At 31.3% G+C, this 23,316-nt stretch overlaps 1 protein-coding gene across 2 annotated transcripts in view; it reads right to left on the bottom strand.

Annotated features, from left to right (window-relative positions):
- pb (homeobox proposcipedia) overlaps positions 1–23,316 on the bottom strand; it is a 48,720-nt gene that overhangs the window by 1,797 nt on the left and 23,607 nt on the right. The window contains exons 2-4 of one of the 2 annotated variants that reach the window (XM_070634808.1): positions 606–748; positions 425–542; positions 26–360 (exon numbers count right to left, since the gene is read on the bottom strand). In XM_070634808.1, the coding sequence (XP_070490909.1) occupies positions 26–360; positions 425–542; positions 606–748 (596 nt within the window). Of the gene's footprint in view, positions 1–25; positions 361–424; positions 543–605; positions 764–23,316 lie in introns of both variants that reach the window. The other variant, XM_070634807.1, reaches the window with a different exon arrangement.

The following is a 23,316-nucleotide window of genomic DNA, read 5'->3' as shown; positions in this document are numbered from 1 at the left end:
TCATCATCATAGTCATCTTCCATACCTTACGACCTCCACTATGTGTCTCATCTTTCTTTTTAATTTTCACCGGCGTTTCCTCCTCCTCATCAAGGCTACCTGTAGATGGAATTGATGAATCCGCATTCGAAATATTCGTTGAATTCATTAAATTTTGTGTATTCGGTGTCGTTCCTAAATCAATTGTCGAATTGGGAGTTGTACGTGAAATTGCACCATTTGTTCGTTCATTTATATTTGATTGATTATTGTTGGTTGCACTAGGTGTATTGTTATTTTGACCACGTGAATTTGATGTGGAATCGGGTACATCGTCTGATGGTAAATCGCAACCTTGACATGACTTTTTTGAGTTTGAATCTGGAATGAAATTGAAGGATTAGAAAATGATGTTTTGGGTACGGAATGGATGAAGGGTACTTACTGCATGACTGTGTATCATCATCAGCCTTAAAGTCATCCTTACTCGAGTCCTCGTCGTCCGTTTTTGATTGTGTCTGTCGCTTGAATTTCATTCGGCGATTTTGGAACCAAACTTTTACCTTTAAATAAATCCATAAATTATTATAAATGGATATCCATCAAAAAAAGGGTTTAACCCTTACCTGACGTTCTGTTAAGTCTAGGCTCGCGGCTATTTCAATTCGTCTCGGTCGACATAAATATTTATTAAAATGAAATTCCTTTTCCAGCTCCAGCAACTGTGTATTTGTGTATGCTGTCCGTAATCGTCTTGGTAGTCCATTTTCTGCAACAAATTCGTCTAAAAATATATAAATTTAACTTAATATGTTTACCGACGGATTTTTTTCTTCTGTTTTTTAATTTTTTCAACATTTGCGACTGTGTTAGAGACTTGCGGCTGTGTATGTGCTCGATGAGGGGTTCTCTTCGATTTCATAATGATCTTATTTCGCGGCTTTATTACTATTATCCCTTTTGCACTATATAAATAATATATATGTATATAAATATACATAATGATAGTAATAGAATAGGTTGAAGAGCGATGTTATGACCTAATTTTATGTCATGTCTGTTGGTAATCAATCATTGACTCTTATCGATTATTTTTTGTTGTTCTTTTGTTCAATGCTTTACTGTTCTTTTTTTTCGGGTTCTGATAGAACGCTGTGTATTTATGCATAGTTGTAAAGCGGTAAAAAAAGGATAAGATTCTTATTATGATTTTAAATAATGTGCAATTTATTGGTGGGATGTGAGTAGTTTTGAGTGAGCATTTTGGGGTAGGGTGATGTGTATGCTTTCTCGATACCCGGACCGGAGCCGGGATTTCGGGAAAGCATACTGATGTGTACTTGATGCTAATGCATAATTTGAAGGGATTTTAGTTCTACTTTGTTTAGAATTGGCAATGTGAAAATGTCAATCTAATTGTTTGAGTTTTGACAAAATTTTAGTCAATTTTTGCTTTAATTTACACATTTTTGACAATTTAATGGATAAACTTCAACAAATTTAGTTTTTTTGGGACTTAAGGGTCGTCTTGGAGTGGTTAGAACACCTATGAAGATTCAATAATGGCTTAACTGTCAACAAAACGATGTGAAAGTGTCTTGGATGCTACGTGTGCACTTTTAGTATTGATTTAGTGAGTTTTGATCTTCTAAGACTTAAAAAGAGTTATGATGCTCATTTAAATATACTTGATTCCAGCCCTAACAGGCAAAGAGACCGCGTTTAGGTCCATCAGTGATTTTTCTGCGCTATTAACGCATGCTCAATGTCTGTTATAGTAATTAACAGTCGGGTAAGATATAAGCAAGCAAGGTACTCAAAGACAATTGCCGACCATGCTATTCGGGAACAACTCATTCCTACACAAGCTTAGTTTCAACTAGATCTTCAACTAAGAATAGTGTCACTGACTATAAAAAGATCATAAAACCAAATTTTGTCACCAAATTTGAGGCTAGTATACCAAATAGAGATAGAACTGCTTCAGACTGCATATGAGAGAGGCAATTGATTTGTACAGCCAGAAAAGTAGGTAAGCAGATAAACCTAATAATTCACAATATTAAGCTGCTGAATTTAAATGCGCTTTAGTTGCCTACTGTCGAAAAATTCAAAAAAAAAACATCATGTTTGAAGCTTTCCATCTACAGCTAAATCCTACACTCTTATTCTCATTCTTTCTATCCATCTCACTCTCTCATTTTATCCGAATCTTTTGATGGCAAAATAATACTTTAAAATCCTTCAATCTGATTTCTTTTTATCCATTTACATGTCTATTCTTTATGCTCACAATTTTTACTTGTGTTTATCACGAGAATTTCAAATTTAAATGAAAATTTTTTTCTTTTGAAATGCGTTGCACTTCTAAAAAATGATTAATGACTGTTGAATTTTTTTTTTTTCGAGTCGGGTTCTCTCTCCTCATTTTCGGATATAGAATGTAACATGGCATGGAAAATATAAAAAAAATATTAAAATAAAGTACATAAGGCAAAAAAGAATGTAAAGTGTGTTGACGGACGTTACAATTTTTATACTTGATGTATGTACAGAAAAATGTCAAATTTTTGTCTCTGTCTTTACTTTTTTGTTTTTGTTGTTCAAACTGTGGGAAGTAAATAGAAATTATTTTAAACACGTAAAAAAAAGTTTTGTATATGCTTAAATTTTTATTTCAGACGTGATGGAAATCTAACAAAAAAAATGTCGTCATTCTTTTATTTTTCATCACTTTAATATTTTTGAAAAAAAGGGAAATTTTGTAGTTTCATTGATCTTTTGGAGTGTTTTATGATGTGGATGTTAAAGAGTTGGCGAAGTCTATTTCCTTTTTGAGGAGTATTTTGGGTTTTAAGGTTAAAAATTGTTGGTTTTTAATGAATATGAAGGTTTTTGAGACTTTAAGATAATGAAATTGAGCAATTTAATTTACTAAGAAGCATAGTTTGAAGTCGACTCGGATTTTATATAGAATGGAGTCGAATTGAAACGATAAGGATTTTGTAAAGAGTCGAGTCGACTTGAATTGACTTTTTCATACAAAATTCGACCGAAATTTGATTTCTGCTAAGAAGGAACATCTTGTAAAGGCAATGACTTGGTTTAACTGAATCAAGGATGAGTTTGTCTGGTTTCAAGGTTCAGACAGTATTGAAAAAGTAGTAAACAATTAAGTTTTAATAAACTATGAATGAAATATTGCAATTTCTGCAATAAAAAACCAAAATGTTGCCATTTTTATAACTTTTGGATTTTATGAATCATAAATTTGCAATTCCTACAGTTTTTGCTGCAAGTTTGTTAAGACATAAGCAGGGCATGGTCTCATTCTGTGGTTTGAGCCAAAGCTTGAAGTCGAATCGGATTTTAAATGAAAAATTCTACTTGAAATCGACTTCGAGCTCTGGTTTCAGCTATAAAAAATGCTTTATTCTGCTTCAAGACACAATCTTTCCCATTTCCTAATCACTAGAACTTTACATCATCATATAAATTCCAAAATAATTCATATTCTCCTAAATTCATCAAAATTCAGAACATAATTTATCACTCCATCGACAAAACCACCAAAATTTGCACCACAATTATTCAATAATTCTATTTACATCCATTAACTACTTTAAAATTCTTATTAAATATTAAATTAATTCTGACATCATGATCCCCAGCATCTATAGCCATAAAAAACTTTTGATTGCTAATAATTTCTTTAATACACCTTTTGACTTCCATCAAAATAAAGTATTAATGCTAATGATGAAAAAAAGACAAAGGAAATAGGCGAATATATACAGTCAATAAATAAACATCAACAGATCATAAGTTTTACAAGAAAATGTTATAATAGCTGTTTAAAGATATATTCTTTTTAGATTCAATAAAGTCAGACTTTAAATGTGGATATAAAAAAAAAATAATATAAAAATTATCCTTGAAGCAAAAAAACGATTTATCATTATTCACGTTTTTACCCTCTATTCATAACAGCAGCATAACAACAACAACAAAACGTTGAATCAGGCAAAGGCACGGAGAACGATATAAGCACATTATGATACATATTGAGCGAAATTGAGGTTCTTCTTGATGCGATACCTTTGAGTGAGTTTTGTGGGATTTTTTTGGAATTTTAGTGAGTTTTTAGGGAATTGGACTATAGGGATGATATGGCTGTAATACAAGTTTTGAGTAGATAGTTTTGAACATGGGTCTTAAGTGAAACTAATTGCAAATGATGGCTTAAAATCGATCAGAACTAAACATGACGTAAGATTCATGACATTTAGTGACGCACTAGTGTACCACGGTACACAGGTTGACCACCACTGGTAAAGTCAAATGACAACTTGCAGAGGAGTACCCTTATGGCCACCACTTAATCTGAGCTAACCTAAATAGGAAAAGAAGTCCATTTAGAGTTCGAATTGATTACGAACACCAGGTGACTTCCAAATGGCTACCAAAAGAATTTGTGTGTCATTCGGATAGTGCTTTGTGTCTCCTGGCGCACAGCGTAAAAATGTCCAAGAATCCGGTTCTGGACTAGCAAGACACTGATTTCAAGCCAGAATCAATAAATTCCGGCACAAAACCAGAGTCAAATCGGGCTTGGATCAGATTTTCGGCCATTTAAATGCTGTGTAGCTACCAGACTAGTGTTGCATGGAAATTGCATCAAGAACACATTTAAGCAGTCTAGACTAAGACATGTAACAGCTCTAGGCTAAAAAACCATCTTCCAGGATAATTAAAAACCGTTCAATTTTAAGGTTAGAATTTTAAAAATTAATTCAAAATCCCACAAAATTTCACCAAGGAATTCCCCGTACACTCACTATATACTTTATATTACATTAAAATTGAAACCAAATAGATAGATGGATAGATGAATGGGTGGAAAAATTGAATATGATTTTAATTCCTCAAAATCTCTTTATTCACGGTAAAATTTGTTCTTTACACATTCCAATATTTTTAAGTCTGTGGTATTTAAATAGCATAGCTAGGAATAATAACAATAATACTAAAAAAAGTAAGGGAAGAAAAGCACATTAAAAAGTGAGGAGCACATAAAATAACAATTAATTTTTATTTAATAATTTCTTCTACTTTTTGTGGGTTTTTAGAGACACAGACTCGAAATTTCTTTGTGTATGTCTTAGAAAGTGTCATTGGCATGCACCTGGAAAGAAGCGATTGAAAAAAATATGAAAATTGAGAGGAAAAGAAACTTGAAGAAAATTTGTTTGAAGAGTTCTTCTACGCTCTAAATGTGATTTTGATGGGTTCCTCATTTGCATATTGTTTGTCTAGATTTTACTTTTTTTTTCTTGCTATATCACTCAACATTTGGGATTGGATGTGAATTTTGGGGGACTTTTTGGAGTGTTTTGACTGAATGTCTGGGTGATTTAAGCCATTTTGGTAGATTTTGAATATTTTTGTCAAAATTTTTGAAGATTTTGTCAAAATTTTGTAAAATTTGCCATCTTTTTTGTAGAATTTATCAACATTTTTGTAGAATTTGTCAAAATTTTTGAAGATTTTGTCAACATTTCTGCAGAATTTTTCAAAAAATTGTAGATTTTGTCAATATTTTGCAGAATCTGTCAAAGTTTTGTTGGAATTTATCAAAATTTTGTAGAATTTGTCAACATTTTAGTAGAATTTGTTAAAATTTTTGAAGATTTTGTCAATATTTTGTAGAATTTGTCAAAAAATTGTTGAATTTGTCCAAAACTTTGTAGAATTTTTTAAAATTTCTCAATTTCAAGTCCCAAAATTATTTCAATCCCACAAAACAAGCATCAATTCCCATCCCATTCCAACTTCCTAGTCAAAACTCAAGCCACACGCATCAAACACTCAAAAAAAGCAACAAGAAGTAAAAAAAAAAAATAAAACAGATTTTTCACCACCAAAAAATTTGCCTCAAATTATCTTCTTTTTTTTTCAATTTCAATTTTATTTTAATTGCAAAATAACTTCACACTGTATTTAGCAGCGAAAAAATTCCTCAATTGCGGCGAAAAGAGAGAGAGATTTTGATTCTGATTACAAAATTTCACGGGAATTTAAATATTGCGTATGTGTTTCTCGTTCATTATGCTCGATTGCCTTGTTGCTACAATAATAACAATAACAGGAAATCAACCGGTGTTTTACTGTTTTTCAGCCTTTGATTCTTTTTTAAATGAACATACAGAAATTCTTCGTGCCTTACAACGTGCGATTATTGTACATAAAATTAAATTTTATGTTCATATATCAACAACTCTTTTATATTTCATCTCGACGGTAATGATAATGTTCTGTTGAATATTTATATTTGCATTAGATATGATGATGCTTGAGAAATATGGATGGAAGAGATGTAAATTATTTTTGTAATGTTGAAAAAGAAATATGATATTTTATTTGGATCTGATAATTGCATGATATATGGCATGAGTGCATATGGAAAAGGATTTGAAGATTTTCGTGGTGGGGATTTGAGTTTTGAAGCTTTATTCTATGAAATTGAGTAGTTTTGGATCTTATAGAGCTTAGAAGTTGAATTTCCAACAAATTTTAGAGGTTAAATGCTTAAGATTTAGTTAATAAAGTGGTAATAATGAAGCATATGCTTACCAAACCAACACAACCTGATAATTCTTATTTATTTTTATGCAAATTGATCAAAATCAGCTATTAATGCAGCTCAAAGTCCTAAAATTTAGAAGCCAAGTAGAAAATTTACCAAAATCTCCATTTTAAGTAATTTTCAAGCACAACACGAGCTTCAGCATCAAAATTTCACAGAAATCTAAATTTTCAAAATATTCAACATCATCCTGAGCTACTTTCGCATCACCTCCATCATCACCCAGCAACAAAAAAAAAAAAAAAAATACAAAATTCATCTCGAAATTTCCTGAAATATTTTCAAAAGTTTATCACAAAAACTCCTACAATCTGTGACAATGTCTAATCTTTTCCTTCTTATTTTCCACCCCAACAGAAATGACAAGAACATTTCAAATGAACGACAACAGCAAAATGAAGAAAAAAAATCGCGATTCTTTTTCTTTTTCTTTATTTCCGTTCACACATTTTTTTTTTGAGACTCATGCTTGATATTCCATATCACTGTGTCATTTTCATGTACTTTTGAGTACGCAAGAAGAAGGAAATATCATTTTTCTTTCAAACCTGGCATTAAATCACTGAATTTTGTCTTTGATATGAATTTGTGCTGATTCTTTCGAAAAAAAAAAATGTGCAGAATGACAAATGAGATTTTTCATCCATATCAATGTCTGTAAAAAGTGCCGGAATCAAGCCGTAATAATCGATTTGAGATGAATGTTTAGGCATAAACACCGTAAAGAATTTGTTTATGTTTAAACAGTTTTTAAAAATTTTTTGGTATGGCTGGGTGTGTGGCAGAGGTGGAGTTAGGGGGTCTTAAACTTTAAAATTTCAATTCAAAATTTAAATTTGAAATTTCATTTTAATAATTTAAAAAAAAAATTTATAATCTATAAATTTAGAAAAATTTGCAATTTGAATTAAATTTAGAATTTTTATTCAAATTTAAACAAATTTAAGTTCAAAATTCAAAAAACAAAATTAAATCCATATCAATTTTGATATTGGTTGCTGCCCGACTGCTATATACATTTTTAATCCATACCAAATGTAGACTAATTGAATCAAGTCTTAAAAGATAGTAATTTGACTATTAATGACACATTTTCTTAATATCTTTTTGCCAATGTTCGCAAACAGGTGGTTTTCATTTAAAGCACAAAAAAAAATTTACTACCAAGTAACAACAACAATAAAAGAGACCTCACTTTGAGACCACAGCAGGAGTTGAGCGCCATTAAATGTTAAATAGCGGAATTTTTAGTTTTTTTTTTTTTACTTCTTTTTATTCACGTTGTAAAAGATGAAAAATTACTTATCACCACAAAAACATTTTCATTTTTAATACTTTTTAAGTGAACAGATGAAGTGAATGTCATGCAGTTTTTGAGAATTAGGGGTTCGGGATGGACTGCATTTTTGTGTGAAAATGAATAATTTTATGGATGAATTTCTGTAATTTGATTAATTGTTGTTTTGTTTTTGAGAGTTTTTGTGGGATTTCAAGTTCAAGATTGGAGGGTTAATGACCTTATTTGTGACTAAATAGGTTTGAATTGTTGAAATTTAATGATTTTAAAATTGAAATTTTTGTTAAATTTTTTAAATTAAATCAATTTGAAATTTTAAATGGTGTAAATTTTTTTAAAAAATTGAATAAATATAATTTAATTCATTAAATGAAATCAAAATATTTGAATTTTTAAAGATTTTAAATTTCGAATATTTAAATATGCAAAATGTCTCATCTCATTCCCAACAAACAGCCAAAAAAAATCCCTCAAAACTCTACTCAACCACTGCGAAAAAAAGGGGTTTGAATCGAAACACATTGGTTGTTTGGTGATGAATTGCTGTCAATCAAATTCAATTTTAAATACACATACACGTAAAAAAAGAATATTTCGCTCACTTAATGTACATACAAAATTTTATATGAAGGGTTGATGCGTCTATGGCTTATTTAGATTAGTTTCACATTCAGCAAACAATCTGACATATTTTATTTTATGTTCGTCATGTATGTATGCACAGCTCTTGAGATGGTCTTTTGTTTTATATTATTTAATAAGTACTTAAAAGTATATATCCACAAAAACAACTCATCAACATAATCATCGAGATTGAAATTTTATAATATTTTTAATGTATGCATGTAATTTAGTGATTGACGTAAAATTGATAGTGAAAATAAAAAGATGGTTGAAATTGGTATAGCACATGAAATATGGCAAGTTAGGGTGTGTAAGCTATGATTCATATTTATGTTGAAAATTCAGGAAATTTTCACAATAATTTTTTACACAAAAAAATTAAACAAATTTTTTAAAGAAAATCTTGATTGGCTCGGCATGATTAATTGGAAAACAATTTTTTTGCCACCCCCTTTATTGACGTCGCATGGCTCATATTGTATGTGTCTCTTTTGTCTCTAAAATTTTTCTATTTTTCTGTGTATTAAAAGCGAGGGAACGCGCAAAAAAATGGCGTTATTAATATTTCTGTACCGAAAAAAAAATAGCAATTTCATTGAAGTACAATATCAGATAGAAAAAAATCAGCATAGAGTGGTGATGATGGGTTTTATATTCAGATTTCTGACTCAAAAGAAATCAATATTAGAAGCGCCGTTTTGCATAAAAATCTATTATTTTTTTTTTTCGACGGGAAACACACCCTGCCTTTAAATCTGTTCTGTTTCTCGCTCAATATCAATTCAGATTATGAGATGATATTGCAGTTTAAAGGTAACAGCAGGTTCCCATATGAGATGTGTTTTCATTTTTTTTTTTTTTTCTTGGTTCGGCTGAAAATTCTCTCTTTTTTTCGTGAACTTTTCTTCTTGAAAAGCAATAAATCCAAACGACCTGCAACAAAGTACTTTAACTTTTTCTTTCGTCGTTCATGCCTTCTTTTTTATATTTTTTGGGTGAAATGTTGTGAATAAAGGTGAGGTTTTGAGGCCTACAGATTGTCTGATGTTTTATGTTGCTGAAATTATTGATTTTTTGGAAGATTGTTTTGAAGTCTGTGGGAGATTATAAGGAAATTGATCAAGATTTTTTGCTGGATATTTAGTTAGACTAGCTCTTTCTTGAGTTCTTTGTCGAAAAATCATGATTAAATTCAAAATGGTACAACAAGGGCTCGATTGACATCAATAAATTTGTTTTTACTCTCTTATTGCCTTTTGTAGACGATAGATTCTCAACTCTGTACAGTGCATGACCCAGGGTATATCAATACAATGTACCTAACTACAATTTGAGTATCGCAAATCACACAAAATCAGTTAATGTGTCTAGAACAGCGAAAAAGCACCCAAATTCAATTATACTTTTCCTAGGATTGAATATGGATCATTAGGATTTATTGGCTGACAATCTAATTACTAAGGCATGGCTTCTTGTAAGTCAACTCTCCTCAATCAAATGATTCAATTCCAATTCAATTGAAAACCCTACTGACAAAGGCATTTTATGAAGAATTTATATGAGAGCTGCATGACATCAAACTCAGGCGTCACACGGAATAGGAATGACAGAAAAGCCAGTCCTTGATCAGCGTGACATTGGCACCAGCCAAAATTCGATGAAATCCAACTTTAGTTCAAAGTAGAGCTCGAAGTTGATTCGAATTTTGTATAGAAAAGTGAACATAATCCGACTCGACTTCATATTGATTTTGACTCGACTTCGAGCTCTTCATAGTCATTCCTGAATCCAAATTTTTGGTGATTTCTACATCGTGTCTCTTCCGGGAAAGATTGATCATGGATTTAATTTAATAATTCATTCTTTGCCTCATAAAATTGTCAATATATCTTACAAATTCATAAGTTTTCCATAAAATGCGCTCCAAACCAATCCCATCACCAACCAAACTTTCCCCAAAAAATTCATCCTCTTCTTTAACTTGTTTCTTTTTCTTTGCAGAACTTTCCTATCAAAAGACAAAAACAGAATTTCTTTTTTGTTTCCTCAAGTTTTGTCAATACATTATATTTCATCCATGAAACATATGGCACCATTATGGCATATAAACTATAAGACACATCATTTATTTATTCAAACTGTGTATTATATTTATTTACAAATAGGCATAAAGGCATTTTCAACTTTCTATACTTCATATTATGTGACTGAGAGACATAACAACAAAAAAATGCTGCAATTTATTCAAAAGTTTTTCGTGATGTTTTTTATTATTGAATATTTTTTTTTTTTTTGCAGGAAAATGTTAAGATGAAGCTAGAAAGATCGAGTTCATGAGTGTATGAAAAAAATTCATAAATGCAATGACTTTTTTACGTTTTGTGAATTTGATTTGATTTTATACTGTAAGGAAATATGAACTAAAGTGCTGAAGAAGTTGAGGGTCAAATGAAAGATACGTTTGGCTATAATCTTCATATGGTGTTCATGTCTTGTCGTACAAATGCAGCCTTGAATCGTACTTAGTCTAACATCATCAGGTACTTTCCTAACTTCCACGTGGTAAGAGGCTAGACGTACGTATACAGCCTTGCCTATTGTAGTTAACCTTACATCACTATGTTCTTTCTCAACTTCGTGTAAAGAGGCTTGATGTATATTTAAAGACTTTTTATACTTAGTCTTAGCCATACTATACTTAGCCTTGTTGTACTTAGCCTAAGATCACCTTTTCTCTTCTAACTTTCACGTGGTAATAGGCTAAACGTAATTGTAAAGCTTTGTTATACTTAGTCAAACGACACCATGTAACGTCCTAACTTCCACGTGGTAAAAGGCTAGACTCCAACCCGTTTCAAAGAATTGAGACAAACAGAGCAATGCTTTTGTAGGTTATGTTGGAACAAGCATTGAACAAGCTCAGGATTGTCGTAACATTAGTCTATCATGTCGTCAATCTTAATTCCAAAGCTATGAAATGGAGGCAATTTATTTCTATTGATCTGCATTGTCAGTAATATCAACAATACTGAAATTCAGCACTCTATCTGATTCACCACCCCTAAATGCAATGCCTAAAATTTCAAGTCATCCAAATATATTTGCACAAAATGTTTTTGTAGCCTTTAACCTGCCTATTCCCCCATAACTTAAACTTCCATTTCCAAAATTCCCAAAAATATTCAATTTCAAAAATTTCTCCCGACAAACTTTTAAGATAAATTCAGCATTATTATTTCCAAACTTCATGAAAGACCCACTAGTTGAATCTGCACTACAGATACAGAACAATTTAAAATGTTGGAAATAAAAAGGGTTAATTTCTCTGCATGTTTCAACACATCCTTTCACACATATTTTTCAAAAAAAAAAAGTCATAATTTCATATCATGATTTTAAATATAATATCTAACAAAACAACAAGCAGTATGTGTAAAGTATATCCTGAAAATATTTTTTTGGTTCATTTGCAGAAAAGACCCAAAAAAAGCAATGACAACAATAACATGAAAATTATATTCAAAAATGAACTCTCAATGAAAATTTTCCTGTGTACCGGATATGGTGAAAAAGGAGGAAAAGAGCGGAGAGACAGCAGCAGTAGCATTGGCAAAAAAAGAAGTAAAATGTTTTAAAATTTATTTTGCAAAGATAAGAAAAATGCAAAATGCGAAGTTATTGAAATAATTTATAGGTTTTTATTCTTTCTTCACTTCTTTCCCTTTCCCTCCTATTATGTCTCTTCTGTCTTGTTCCCCTAACCAGTTTATATACAGATATCATTTTACAATAAACTTTAGAAATTTATTGCTCGATTGGTAATTTTATCGAAACATATATTCAATGAGAATCAGTGCATAAACTGCTCATTTTGAGTCAATAAATTGTGATCATAAAAAAGTGCTACTTTTAAGTGAGTCAAGACATCAATTGTACACAGTAAGTCGTGTGATTTAATTATGCAGTTGCAAGTTTGTATGAAAATTTCTTTACTCAATACAGAAAGTCGCCGCAAGGCTAGAACTCGTACGGAGTGAAATTAAGACTGTTATTACATGCAATTACAAAACTAGTTCCTCAAGTTGGAAAGTGTTGATCAGAGATTGAAGCGAGGTTTTTTGCAATTTTACGATTAATAGTTGAGATATTAAGCTATACTTAGTTGAATTCATGTTTGATTGATCTGAAGTAAGTTTATTTTGATGAATTATCTTGAATAAATCACTTAAAAGCACTTAAAACAATTAAATTTTACAAATTATTGAATTTTCTTTGTTTACACACGCGATAAGTCGTCGCTTTAACTGATGCACAACATTTGAATTTCAAAAAACCGTTAAATAAGCCTTCAAGCAATTTGAACCATTTTCATCTCAATTACATTCCAACATTCTTAATTCATTTATAATAACACCAATAAAACATAATTACAAACTTCCGACATAATATCCAACAAAAAATTGACAGTCAGACAGTCCAAAACCATCCCATCAACTACCAAACACCACATAACATGCCAACTTGCCGGACAACCTCAACATAACATCAAAAATCATTGAAGATTTCTTCTTGTCATGTAAGCAGTTCTGCTTTTTTTCATAATGAATGATCACCTATCGTAACATAATTACAATGCTATGTGCAACACTCAACTAACTGCTCATTTGTTAAAAATTAAATTAGAGAGAAGTTGAAGTCAGCCACATTGAAACATTTGCTAACATCACCACAAAATATGTATATCTCTACAATTCTTAAACTGTCTACACTTTGTTCCTCGACATGCCATGAGTCTTTGTGTCTTAAAATATTGTCTAAGGGTTGAAGTTGACTTTGTGTGTTTTTTTGGGGTTGCGGTTGACACACTGATTTTATAGCTGTTATAAATTATAAAATAATCTTCACATAAAAATATATATATACATAGAATCCCGACGATGTGCTTTACACGTGAATCTACACCGCACATACAAAGTCAGTGAGATGATCGCGGGGTAGGGGTGAGGAGTGGATGACTATATATTTAAGGATATATAAAGTATATACGCAGTAAACAGCATGATAGATGTGAGAATGTGATGACATTTGTTTATATTTTTTGAGGATGAAAACCCTTTTTTTTAGGTGTGTGGATTATGAGGGTGGATATGGAAGTGTTTTTTTTGGGGTAATAATTTTGAGTGTAACATCTTCATCTCACCTGTTTACGGATTTTTGATAAATTAATTTTGTTTAAAAACTGCTTGGTTTATTTTTAGATGCAAAATGTGGAGACATTGTGGAATTTTTAATTGTTTTGAATTGGGAGATATTTAGGTTGGGGCTGAACTCGAAGTCGACTCGGATTTTTATAGAATCGAGTTGTTTTGAGTCGACTTTTTCAAATTCTTAGTCGGTTTCGAACTCTGCGTGTGTATTATGGCTAATTTCACAGTTTTTATTGGCTTTTGTCCTTAAATTTCAGCTCATCCAGTTTGATAAGGTGAGCAGCAAGTCGTGAACATGCTCATTGCCTGATACGAATTGCCAAAAACTGAATCTTCAAACATCCAAAAACGTAGCCAAATTTCAACATTTTTCCATAAAAATCCTTCAAAATTCCCTTTTAAATAACAAATAAACTTTATCTACACATGGAGATGTTACAACTCATTGCCACTGTTAATCCCACATAAGTGAAGAAGAATATTTTTCACTCCACCATTACAATGCACAAATTCATTCTTATTTTTTGGTGTATGAGAAATTGATAAATAATTTTTTTGTATAATAATGCTTAGTTGTCAGTTTTACATCCTCATATTATTTATTATGATATTTATTTTTATTTTTTCGGGTGGGTTCCTGCCCGAAACTCTAGAATGAGATAGAGAGACAGTCAGGGCATAGAACAAAGTCCCCGCGTGTTTCTCTTTAATTTTTTTTTGGCATAATCATTCCTTGCTACTGAAATGGACACAACAATGAAATGTTCATTTCATCACACAAAACGGAAGATACCGCAAAAAATCAAATAACTTCTTTCATCTCGTCCTTTTATGAATGAAAACATATTTTTATGTTTGTTTGTTCAAATGAAAAACTTGTAAAATCATTCGTGAATAATAAATTTAGAAATTTTTCTTCCTTTACTCTTGTGATGATTTCAAAATGACTGTTCAGATTTTTTTTTGCTCTCTCTTCCAGCAGCCACACCGTCTTTTATTGTGAAAAAGGAGAAGCTAGCTGGTATGGTTGAATGGACGGTTGATGGAGGTGAGATGTGAATGAGAGTCAGAATATACACAAAAAAATGTTTAAACGCACACAAAAAGGTGTCGGAGAATTAATTGTTTAAGGATGGGATGGCAGAGTTGATTCAAGTGATGGAGAGGATCAAGAAGTCATGGAAGAGAAGCTGACTTGAGATAAAGTATCGCATTTGGTATCGTTAACTGACAAACAGAAGCTAGCAATGGAATCAGCTTTAGGAGACATCTAAGTTTTGAATCGTAATTGATCTGTTTGGATAGCTAAATGAGTAAGTCAGTAGAGTCAAAATAGAGCGTCTAATTCCTGCTTTGACTACGCACTTGAGTCATGTATGGAATAGATTTTACTATTCATGGCTCAGACATGACCTTATTGTGAGGGCTTCTCTTCTGACCAGACAGGAATCTCGGACGCCAGGAGACGCGCTTGTGGACTTTTTGAGTTCGGATTCTGAAAGTCCTGCTAAACTTTGGACTCTAAGTTATGACATTGTATCCAATTTAATGTAGAAACTAATTTTTGGTGCTCAATAATTTGATTATTGACTGTAAAGCAGAAAAAGGAACACTTTCCCAAAAACTTGTTCCGAATGGGAATTGAACCTGCGTACTTCGGTTTCTAGTCGGATGCTCTTACCACTAAGCAACTGATAGCTAATTTGAGTATTTGACAGAATGCCAATTTAAACTATTAATCTGCTTTCAACGTTTCTGTTCAATTCATAGATATTTTCCGATGCTGCTACTTTACTTGGACCAACAAAATTGGAAACGATCTTAAAATACACAAACAAAACAATTAAAAATTCAGTTCACCAACTCTGCATTCATCCTCAACAGCAAATCAAACCACAACAAAACCCCAAGAAACAAAAAACTAAAAATCATGTCGACTGAATTAAATTTAGATAAATTTGAAACAATTTGTTTTCCAGCCATAGAACCTCGTGGCATGACTTCATTGTTCCACCAAAAATAAAAAATCATTTTCTTCAGTTTTAAAGAAAAATGCGAGGGTCGCTAATCGCAATTTAACATATTTTTCATAATAATATTTTATAAATTAAAATGATTATGTAATGGGTATGAAGGTTAAAAGACATGAAGGAGAAGAGAATGAAGGAAGAAGCAAGAAAAAAGATTAAAAAACATTTCCGTTGTCTATTTTGGTCCGAATTTTTTCTTATCATGATTAAAACTTTAAAGACAAATGATGTTCACTAAGTGCTCTCTTTAAAATTGCATTTAATATCTCTTAGTTAGACTCTTAGCAAGTCTTTAAGATGGAAGATTTTTTCTGTTTTTAGAGGGTTTATCGTCTTGTGGATGTTTTTGGGAAGAAGAGGAACTTTTTAATTGTTATCTTAATAGTGTAAAGGCAACTGAATCTCAAATGAATAGTTTAAAGTCACCTGAAGCTCAAATCTGTAGTTTGAAGCTACTTGAAGATCAAAACTAAAGTTTGAAGCCGCCTGAACCTCAAAACTCAAGTGTGAAGAGACCTTAACCTCAAAACCTTAGCGTGAAGGCCACTTAACCTTGAAAACTTTAGTGTGAAGACACCTGAACCTCAAAAACTCGAATGTGAAGACTCCCGAACCTCAAAAACTCAAGTGTGAAGACACCTTAACCCTAAAACTGTAGTGTGAAGGCAACTGAATTTCAAATGAATAATTTAAATTCACCTAAAGCTCAAATCTGTAGTTTGAAGCTACTTGAACTTCAAATCTCAGTGTGAAGGCACTTGAACCACAAAAACTCTAATGTGGAGACATCTGAATCTTAAAACTCTAATGTGAAGACACCTGAACCTTAATAACACTAGTATGAAGACACCTGAACCTAAAAACTCTAGTGTGAAGACACCTGAATATCAAAACTTTAGTGTGAAGACACCTGAACATCAAAACTCTAATGTGAATGTACCTGAACCTCAAAACTCATATGTGAAGGCACCTGAATCTCAAAACTCTATATTTAGCTACTACATATTACATCTCTCTAATTCAAAACATTCCTTCCATTTCCTTCACTTAAACTTCAATTCCACTCCAAAAATGTCATTTTAACACTCCCACATGTCCTTGGACGACAGCATATCAACCATGAAATAAAGGAAAATCAACTTACGACACACAACAAAAAACTCAGAAATTAAGGACTCACAAAAACAAAAGTGCTCATTAAAGAGGGTTGAAAAAAAAGAGAGAATTTTTGCTTGGCGTTAAAGGAACTAAAATTAAAGTTGCTTTGTCGAACATATCGATGAATGTAACGTAAATAATTTAGTACATTATTCATAATAATGATGACCATATGTCTGAATCTCATATATATAAATAAAAAAAGTTTGGCATTTCAAATGAATTACTTAGTTAGAGTTGTGATGCGTGGGGAAAATGGATGGGAATATTTGATATGTTTTTGGGGGAAGAAGGGAGGTGGAGTGGGGTTGGGGTCTAAGGAATGACTTGAAAGAGGATTACATATTGAAAACCAATGTGTAAGCCGAATTAAAGGTAAGGCACGATGTTGTATTGACATCACCCAGTGGTCATGGTGCCGACTCACTTTTAAGGAGAAAACTACGGTTCGCCACATAGTCCCTTTGGGGTATTCCTTCAAAAATCTTCAAATTCCTTTCAATCTACTCTGAAACATCGAGCCCGAGCGGCACAATAAAATGATTCGACATAAAACAGTCATCACAATGCCGTCAAGGCAATTTCGTGTTTCACCGTTGACACGGCAACGTATCCGTCACCCTACGAAACACCTTGTCCTGCTCGGTAAGCCCATTTTGTATCTTATACTTTCTTTACCATAGTTACGCTGCGTACATTTGTTCGTAACCAGAACATGGTGGATAGAGGTAGAGGAAAAAGTTGTATTGTAGTGTGTATTTGAAGACATATGTCGGTGTACATACGTAATTAGATGAATGGATAAAATGAAAAATACTGAATTATTATTTCATGTGAATAAATCTAGATGAATGAGTTTTTGAATGTTTTAAGCTGATTTTTAAGGTTTTGTTGGGAGTTTTTATTGAAATTTTTGATTTATTATTTGAAAAAAATTGGAAATTAATTGTGGGATCTGATGTTTTATTGAAGTTTGATGAGTTTTGGATGTTTTCTCACGATTTTTAATGGTTTAAAGGAAAGTTTGTAGTGAAATTTAATTGAAATTAGAGGAAATTGATGGATTTTTTGTTGAAATTTGAATTTTTAGTTCGAATTTGAATTTTTAGTTGAAATTTGATGATTTTCTTTAAAAATTTGAGAACTTATTGACAAAAATCCATCAAAACTTGAAACAATTGAGATTCAACATTCCTCAAAATTCTCCAATTTCCTACAATTCCTCCTTCAAAAATCTTCAATCCTCCTTTTCTCAAGAATATTCCCATCCATTCCATCACGACCAACAAACAAATCCAGTGAAAATTTCTGCTGCGTCGAAGAAATAAAAACAGAAAAAAATTCCAAGCCATGAAAAAAAATTTGAGTCTACACCTCCTGTCAATCAATTTCACCCTCTTCGAGAATCGATTTAAAGAGAAGAAGGAAAAAAAAGGAGGCCAGCATATGAACTACAAAATGTTGATGATACTCATTTATATATCTTAAAGAGCAGTTCGTTTGTTGCTAGTCAATTTATGAAATTAAAGTGGGTAAAAATTCTACCATAATTGACTTTAATTAGGGATCAAGAAGATGGAATGGATTTTGAGTTTGGTTTTGGTTTGAAATTATGGAGTATGGAGCATGATAAGGAATGATTTTTGGATTGATAAATGATCTGGAATTTGAAATTTAAAATTGTTTTGAATTTTTGAAGTTTTTAGGACAGAAATGGAGCTTGTCCATGAGTATGTTCACAAAATTCAGGACGCTCAACTATAGTGATTGAGTATACTCATCAGTACGCTCATTTAGGTGAGTATGTTCATTGTCTGTTAATGTTTATGGCTTGAGCTTCTAGTCTAGTGTACCTGAGTAGCAAACTCAAGCAATTCTGAATCAAAAAATCATCAAATTTCACAGAAAAATTCAAAATTTTCATCAAAAATTCATCAACCTTTAACAAAAGCAATCAAAATTCACCCTCTTATATAGAAATCCCATTAAATTCTTAAAGTTTCTTCAACAATTCATTCATAAAAATATTTTTTAATTTCGTCACCTTCCTCGAATTCTCGCGAATAAGCATAACAAAAAAATGGAATTTTCATTTAATATTTTCCTGACGAAACAAGTGTCAAAAAATTTAATATTTTTTTGTACTGTGTTGAAAAACAATTCACGTTGGATGGAAGAAAAATGTCACGAGTTAAACACTTCAGAATTGTCTTTTTTTCATTCTGTCTCCTCCTTAACATCATAAAAAAAAATCACAGACACATATATTCAATGACAGGAATAATAATAATAAAAATAATAGGAATGTGAAAAGTGAAAAATGAAAAGCAAGTCGTCTTTCGTCGAGAAAAACGTTTAAGCTTATTTAATACAGACATAATAAGTCAAACAATATTTCATGATAATTAATCATTTTGGCGAAATGGCAACGTAGCAAAAGGAACAAAAAAGAATGTTCAAAAAATTAAGTTAAATATGTTAAGTGCGTAAGGATTAAGGACGCATTTTGAGTTCAAGGATTAATTGATGGTCGGACAGACTGACCGAAAATCTAACAGACTGACGGACAAAAAGGCGGACAGACTGATAGTCGGACAGGTTGATAGTCGGACAGACCGATAATCTGACAGACTGATAGTCGGACAGACTGATGGTTGGATAGGCAGATAGTCGGACAGTCTGATAATCGGACAGTCTTATAGTCGGACAGATTGGTATTCGGATAGTCTGATAGTCGGACAGTCTGATAGTCGGACAGACTGATAATCGTACAGACTGATTGTCGGACAGTCTGATTGCCGGACAGTCTGATAGTCGGACAGTCTGATAGTCGGACAGACTGATAGTCGGACAGTTAATAATTGGACAGTCTGATAGTTGGACAGTCTGATAGTCGGACAGACTGAGGATCGGACAGTATAATAGTCAGACAAAATGATAGACGGATAAACTGAGCGGAATAGAGCCAACAAGCAGACAGACTAGCAAAATAACAACTTAACCTCCATTCTCCCTTCCAAAAAGCTACTCCACAAAATACTCTTGTGTGTAGGAATTGAAGATGGAATCATGGAATCATTGCGTTGCACATTGTGTAGTGATATAGATATAAAAGTAACAATGTGTATATGTACACACAAAAAAAAATGAGAATATCATTATCATTACATTGTTATCATATACATCAAGACTTGAACTACATATATACAAATTTTTTCCCTCACTCTGTGAACATTTTACGGCGCTTACCCATAAAAATATATATTTTGTAACATCAACTTGCTTATTTTTACTGCTTACAATTTTTTTTTTCTTTTTTCATTCTTTTCTTTAAATATTTTATGTGTTCGGGTGGTTTGCCTCATTTTTTTATTCAAGCTCTCTCTACTGTCGAAATATAAAAAATGAACATTTTTTCCACTTCTTTTCAACCGTTTATCTCTCTTAATCATTGAATAGATTTATATATTACAAATTAGGGGATGAAAGAACGGAAATAAAATCGTTTTTCGCGTTTTTTTCTCTCTTTTGGTATGGAGTTCCTTGTGGATGTTTTGGGTTGGAAATAGAGGTTGGTTTGTTCATTTGACTGTTTAAAACGGTTTAATTCATGATTTCATCAGATTTGCATCAATACTTAATAAATTGAAGATTGGAGTGGGATTTGTGTTTTTCTAAAAATTCGAGTTCGAATCCTTATAAAATTAGCTACTGAAATCGGTTTTGGACCAACTTACAGCATGCTATAAAACAGATTAATTTACCAAGAATATCTCAAGTCAGTTTTTCGATCCAAAATCCGACATCATAGCAGTTTGACTTTGACTTAATCCCGGATTCAAACCAAATCTGGCATCAAATCGGTGTGAATCTGAGTTGAATTGAGAATTCAAGGCAAATCCGGAACCAAATTACAGTTACGCCAGTCTCGGATAGGATTTTTGATCGATTAAACAATTTGTGCTTTCAGGTAAGCCTTTAACTAACTCTTTATAATTTCAACTCTTTATAGTTTCAACTCTTTATAGTTTTGGTTACAAGAAATAGTAGACTAAGGTCAACTTCTGGCTAGTTTCTAGTAGCTATAGATTCTTTGTTAAGTTTATGAATCGTTGTATAATCTAAAGTTGCTCAGAACTCCAGGAATTTAAGACTTGATTTCGTAAATTTAGTAGTCGAATAAACTTGAAAATTTATGGCAAATTCCATAAAAGTCAAGTTTTTAACTTGACATAAGGTCGACTAATCCATGATTGATTCACTTGAAGAGTAAAAAGAGTAAATAAATGAACATAACCTCAAAACCAGAAGAACAACAAAGCTATCAATTCAAAGAAAATGACACAAAATGCACACAAGAACATCCTCATGTTAGCGGTTTATAAAAGATTGATAATGGAAATCTCTGATATATTTTCCTTTAACAAAGAAAAGAAAACAGCGCCTTTTTTACGATAACTGAAAAATGTTAGAAAAAGTTGTTTAAAGCATGTCGAAGGAGGAAAAAGAAAGGCATTGAAGGTTATTATCATTAATTTTATAATATTCGTATTGATTACTTTTTATTGGCATTGAAAATTTAATGTTTGTGAAAGCAATTTAATGCTTCAAATTGATTTAATGAAGTGAGAGGAGTTTAGGATGGATTGAAGCTTTATAATGAAGATTTCAGGCTGTGTGAATGGATAATCTACTTTTTTTTAATAGGAAATTATATAAGCTGCTATTTAATAAAAATGATTTAATTTATGAAGCACTTTAATGTCTTTTTATTTGAGCATGTCCCTGACTATATAAACTATAAAAATTGGGCAAAAAAATAGCTTTAATGTGCTTTAATTTAATTTAATACTCAATTTTAAATTGATATTTTTTTTTTGTTTAAAATAAACTGAAACATTTAGCAATTTATGAATGAAGTCCAGCTACTAGGCACAATAATTGCCATAGAAAACCAAAATAATTGAATTACGGTTTTTTGTGATTTTTTTTTTATAATGGAAGAAATTGATTAATGTCTTCATTTTTGCAAGTAGTGTGCGGCTACTTTGAAAATTACATGAATGGAAGTTGAGTCTTTATAAGGCAGTGGCTACCAAAAAAAAAAATGATTATGAAATCTCATTTAATGGTTCATAGAAAACTTTAATTTGAGGCAGTTGATGTGGAATTAAATTTTGAAAAGAATCGAATTAGAAAAATATAGTCAATGAGGTAATTGTCTTCAATTTTATGGTTGATTTGGAAGAATGATGAGGAAGTTTTATTGAAGATTTGAGAAATAATTTAAAATTAATCTATACTATATAGAAACATTTTTAAAAAATTGATACTTTAATAACCTTTTAAAATTTGAAACTCCGCAAATTTAAAAAAATACAAAAAATTTAAATTTTAACGGATTTTAAAATTTAAAAATTCAATCTGAAATGTTTAACAAATTTAAATTTTAATATATTACTGAAATTTAAGAAATTGAAAAAATTCAAAATTTAAAAATTCAAATTAAAAAATTTAAAATTTGAGAGATTTTAAATTTAAAAAGTAAAATTTAGAGAAATTTAAAATTTTTAATTTAACAATTCAAAATTTTTAAAACAAAAGAAATCTATTTTTAGATTTAAAAATTTTAAAAATTCAAATATTCAAATTAAGAAATTATAAATTTAAAATATAACAAAACCTAAATTTTTAGTTAATTATTTCCAAAAAATATTCTAATTTTCCACCATTTACACTTCTTAAAATTTCAATTCCCCATGTTTCTTCCAAGAAAACAACAATTTTTCTCTTTCATCGCTTCACAAAACATCTTAAATACTCCCTGAATAAGTTATAAAAAAAAAAAACAATTTTACAGAATAATAACAATAATTATATTTATTTTTTAAGTAAACAGTTCATAGCAAAAAAAGATAAAGATCTTCAACAAGAATTCCATTTCAATTCACATTCGTGTATTTTTTTAAAGCTATTTTCTTTATCCACTAAGCATGAAGTATGGAGTAGCAGATATACATGGATATATACAAAGTTGTTGTAAATATGAAGATATAGAGACAGTTGTGAAATGGAGTGAGTGTAGTAACCACAAGAAAATATGAGTTTTTAGCAATATTTTTAAAGGGAATTGTTTCTTAAAATGTTTGAGTTTAGTGTGGCTTCATGATCAGTTCTTAGCTTATTCATGGCGAGTGCGATCGAGGGCCCATCACAATTAGGATTGTTTCATACACCCTTTGCCTAAATTTGGCTATTGTCAAACAATCAAATAGCAAACGTTAGCTCAATGTTAGGAGCATCTTACCGGTCGAAGGACTTGAATCCAAGAACGTTGGTTCGAATCCCACTCAGGATCCATTTTTTAAGAATCAT

The sequence above is a fragment of the Chironomus tepperi genome, unplaced genomic scaffold (assembly GCF_022539635.2).
Source record: "Chironomus tepperi strain 1889 unplaced genomic scaffold, CSIRO-AGI_Ctep_v1 contig_85, whole genome shotgun sequence".
Classification (NCBI taxonomy): Eukaryota; Metazoa; Arthropoda; class Insecta; order Diptera; family Chironomidae; genus Chironomus; species Chironomus tepperi.
Note: the sequence above shows the minus strand (reverse complement) of the source record. Positions and strands in the feature narration are given on the sequence as shown.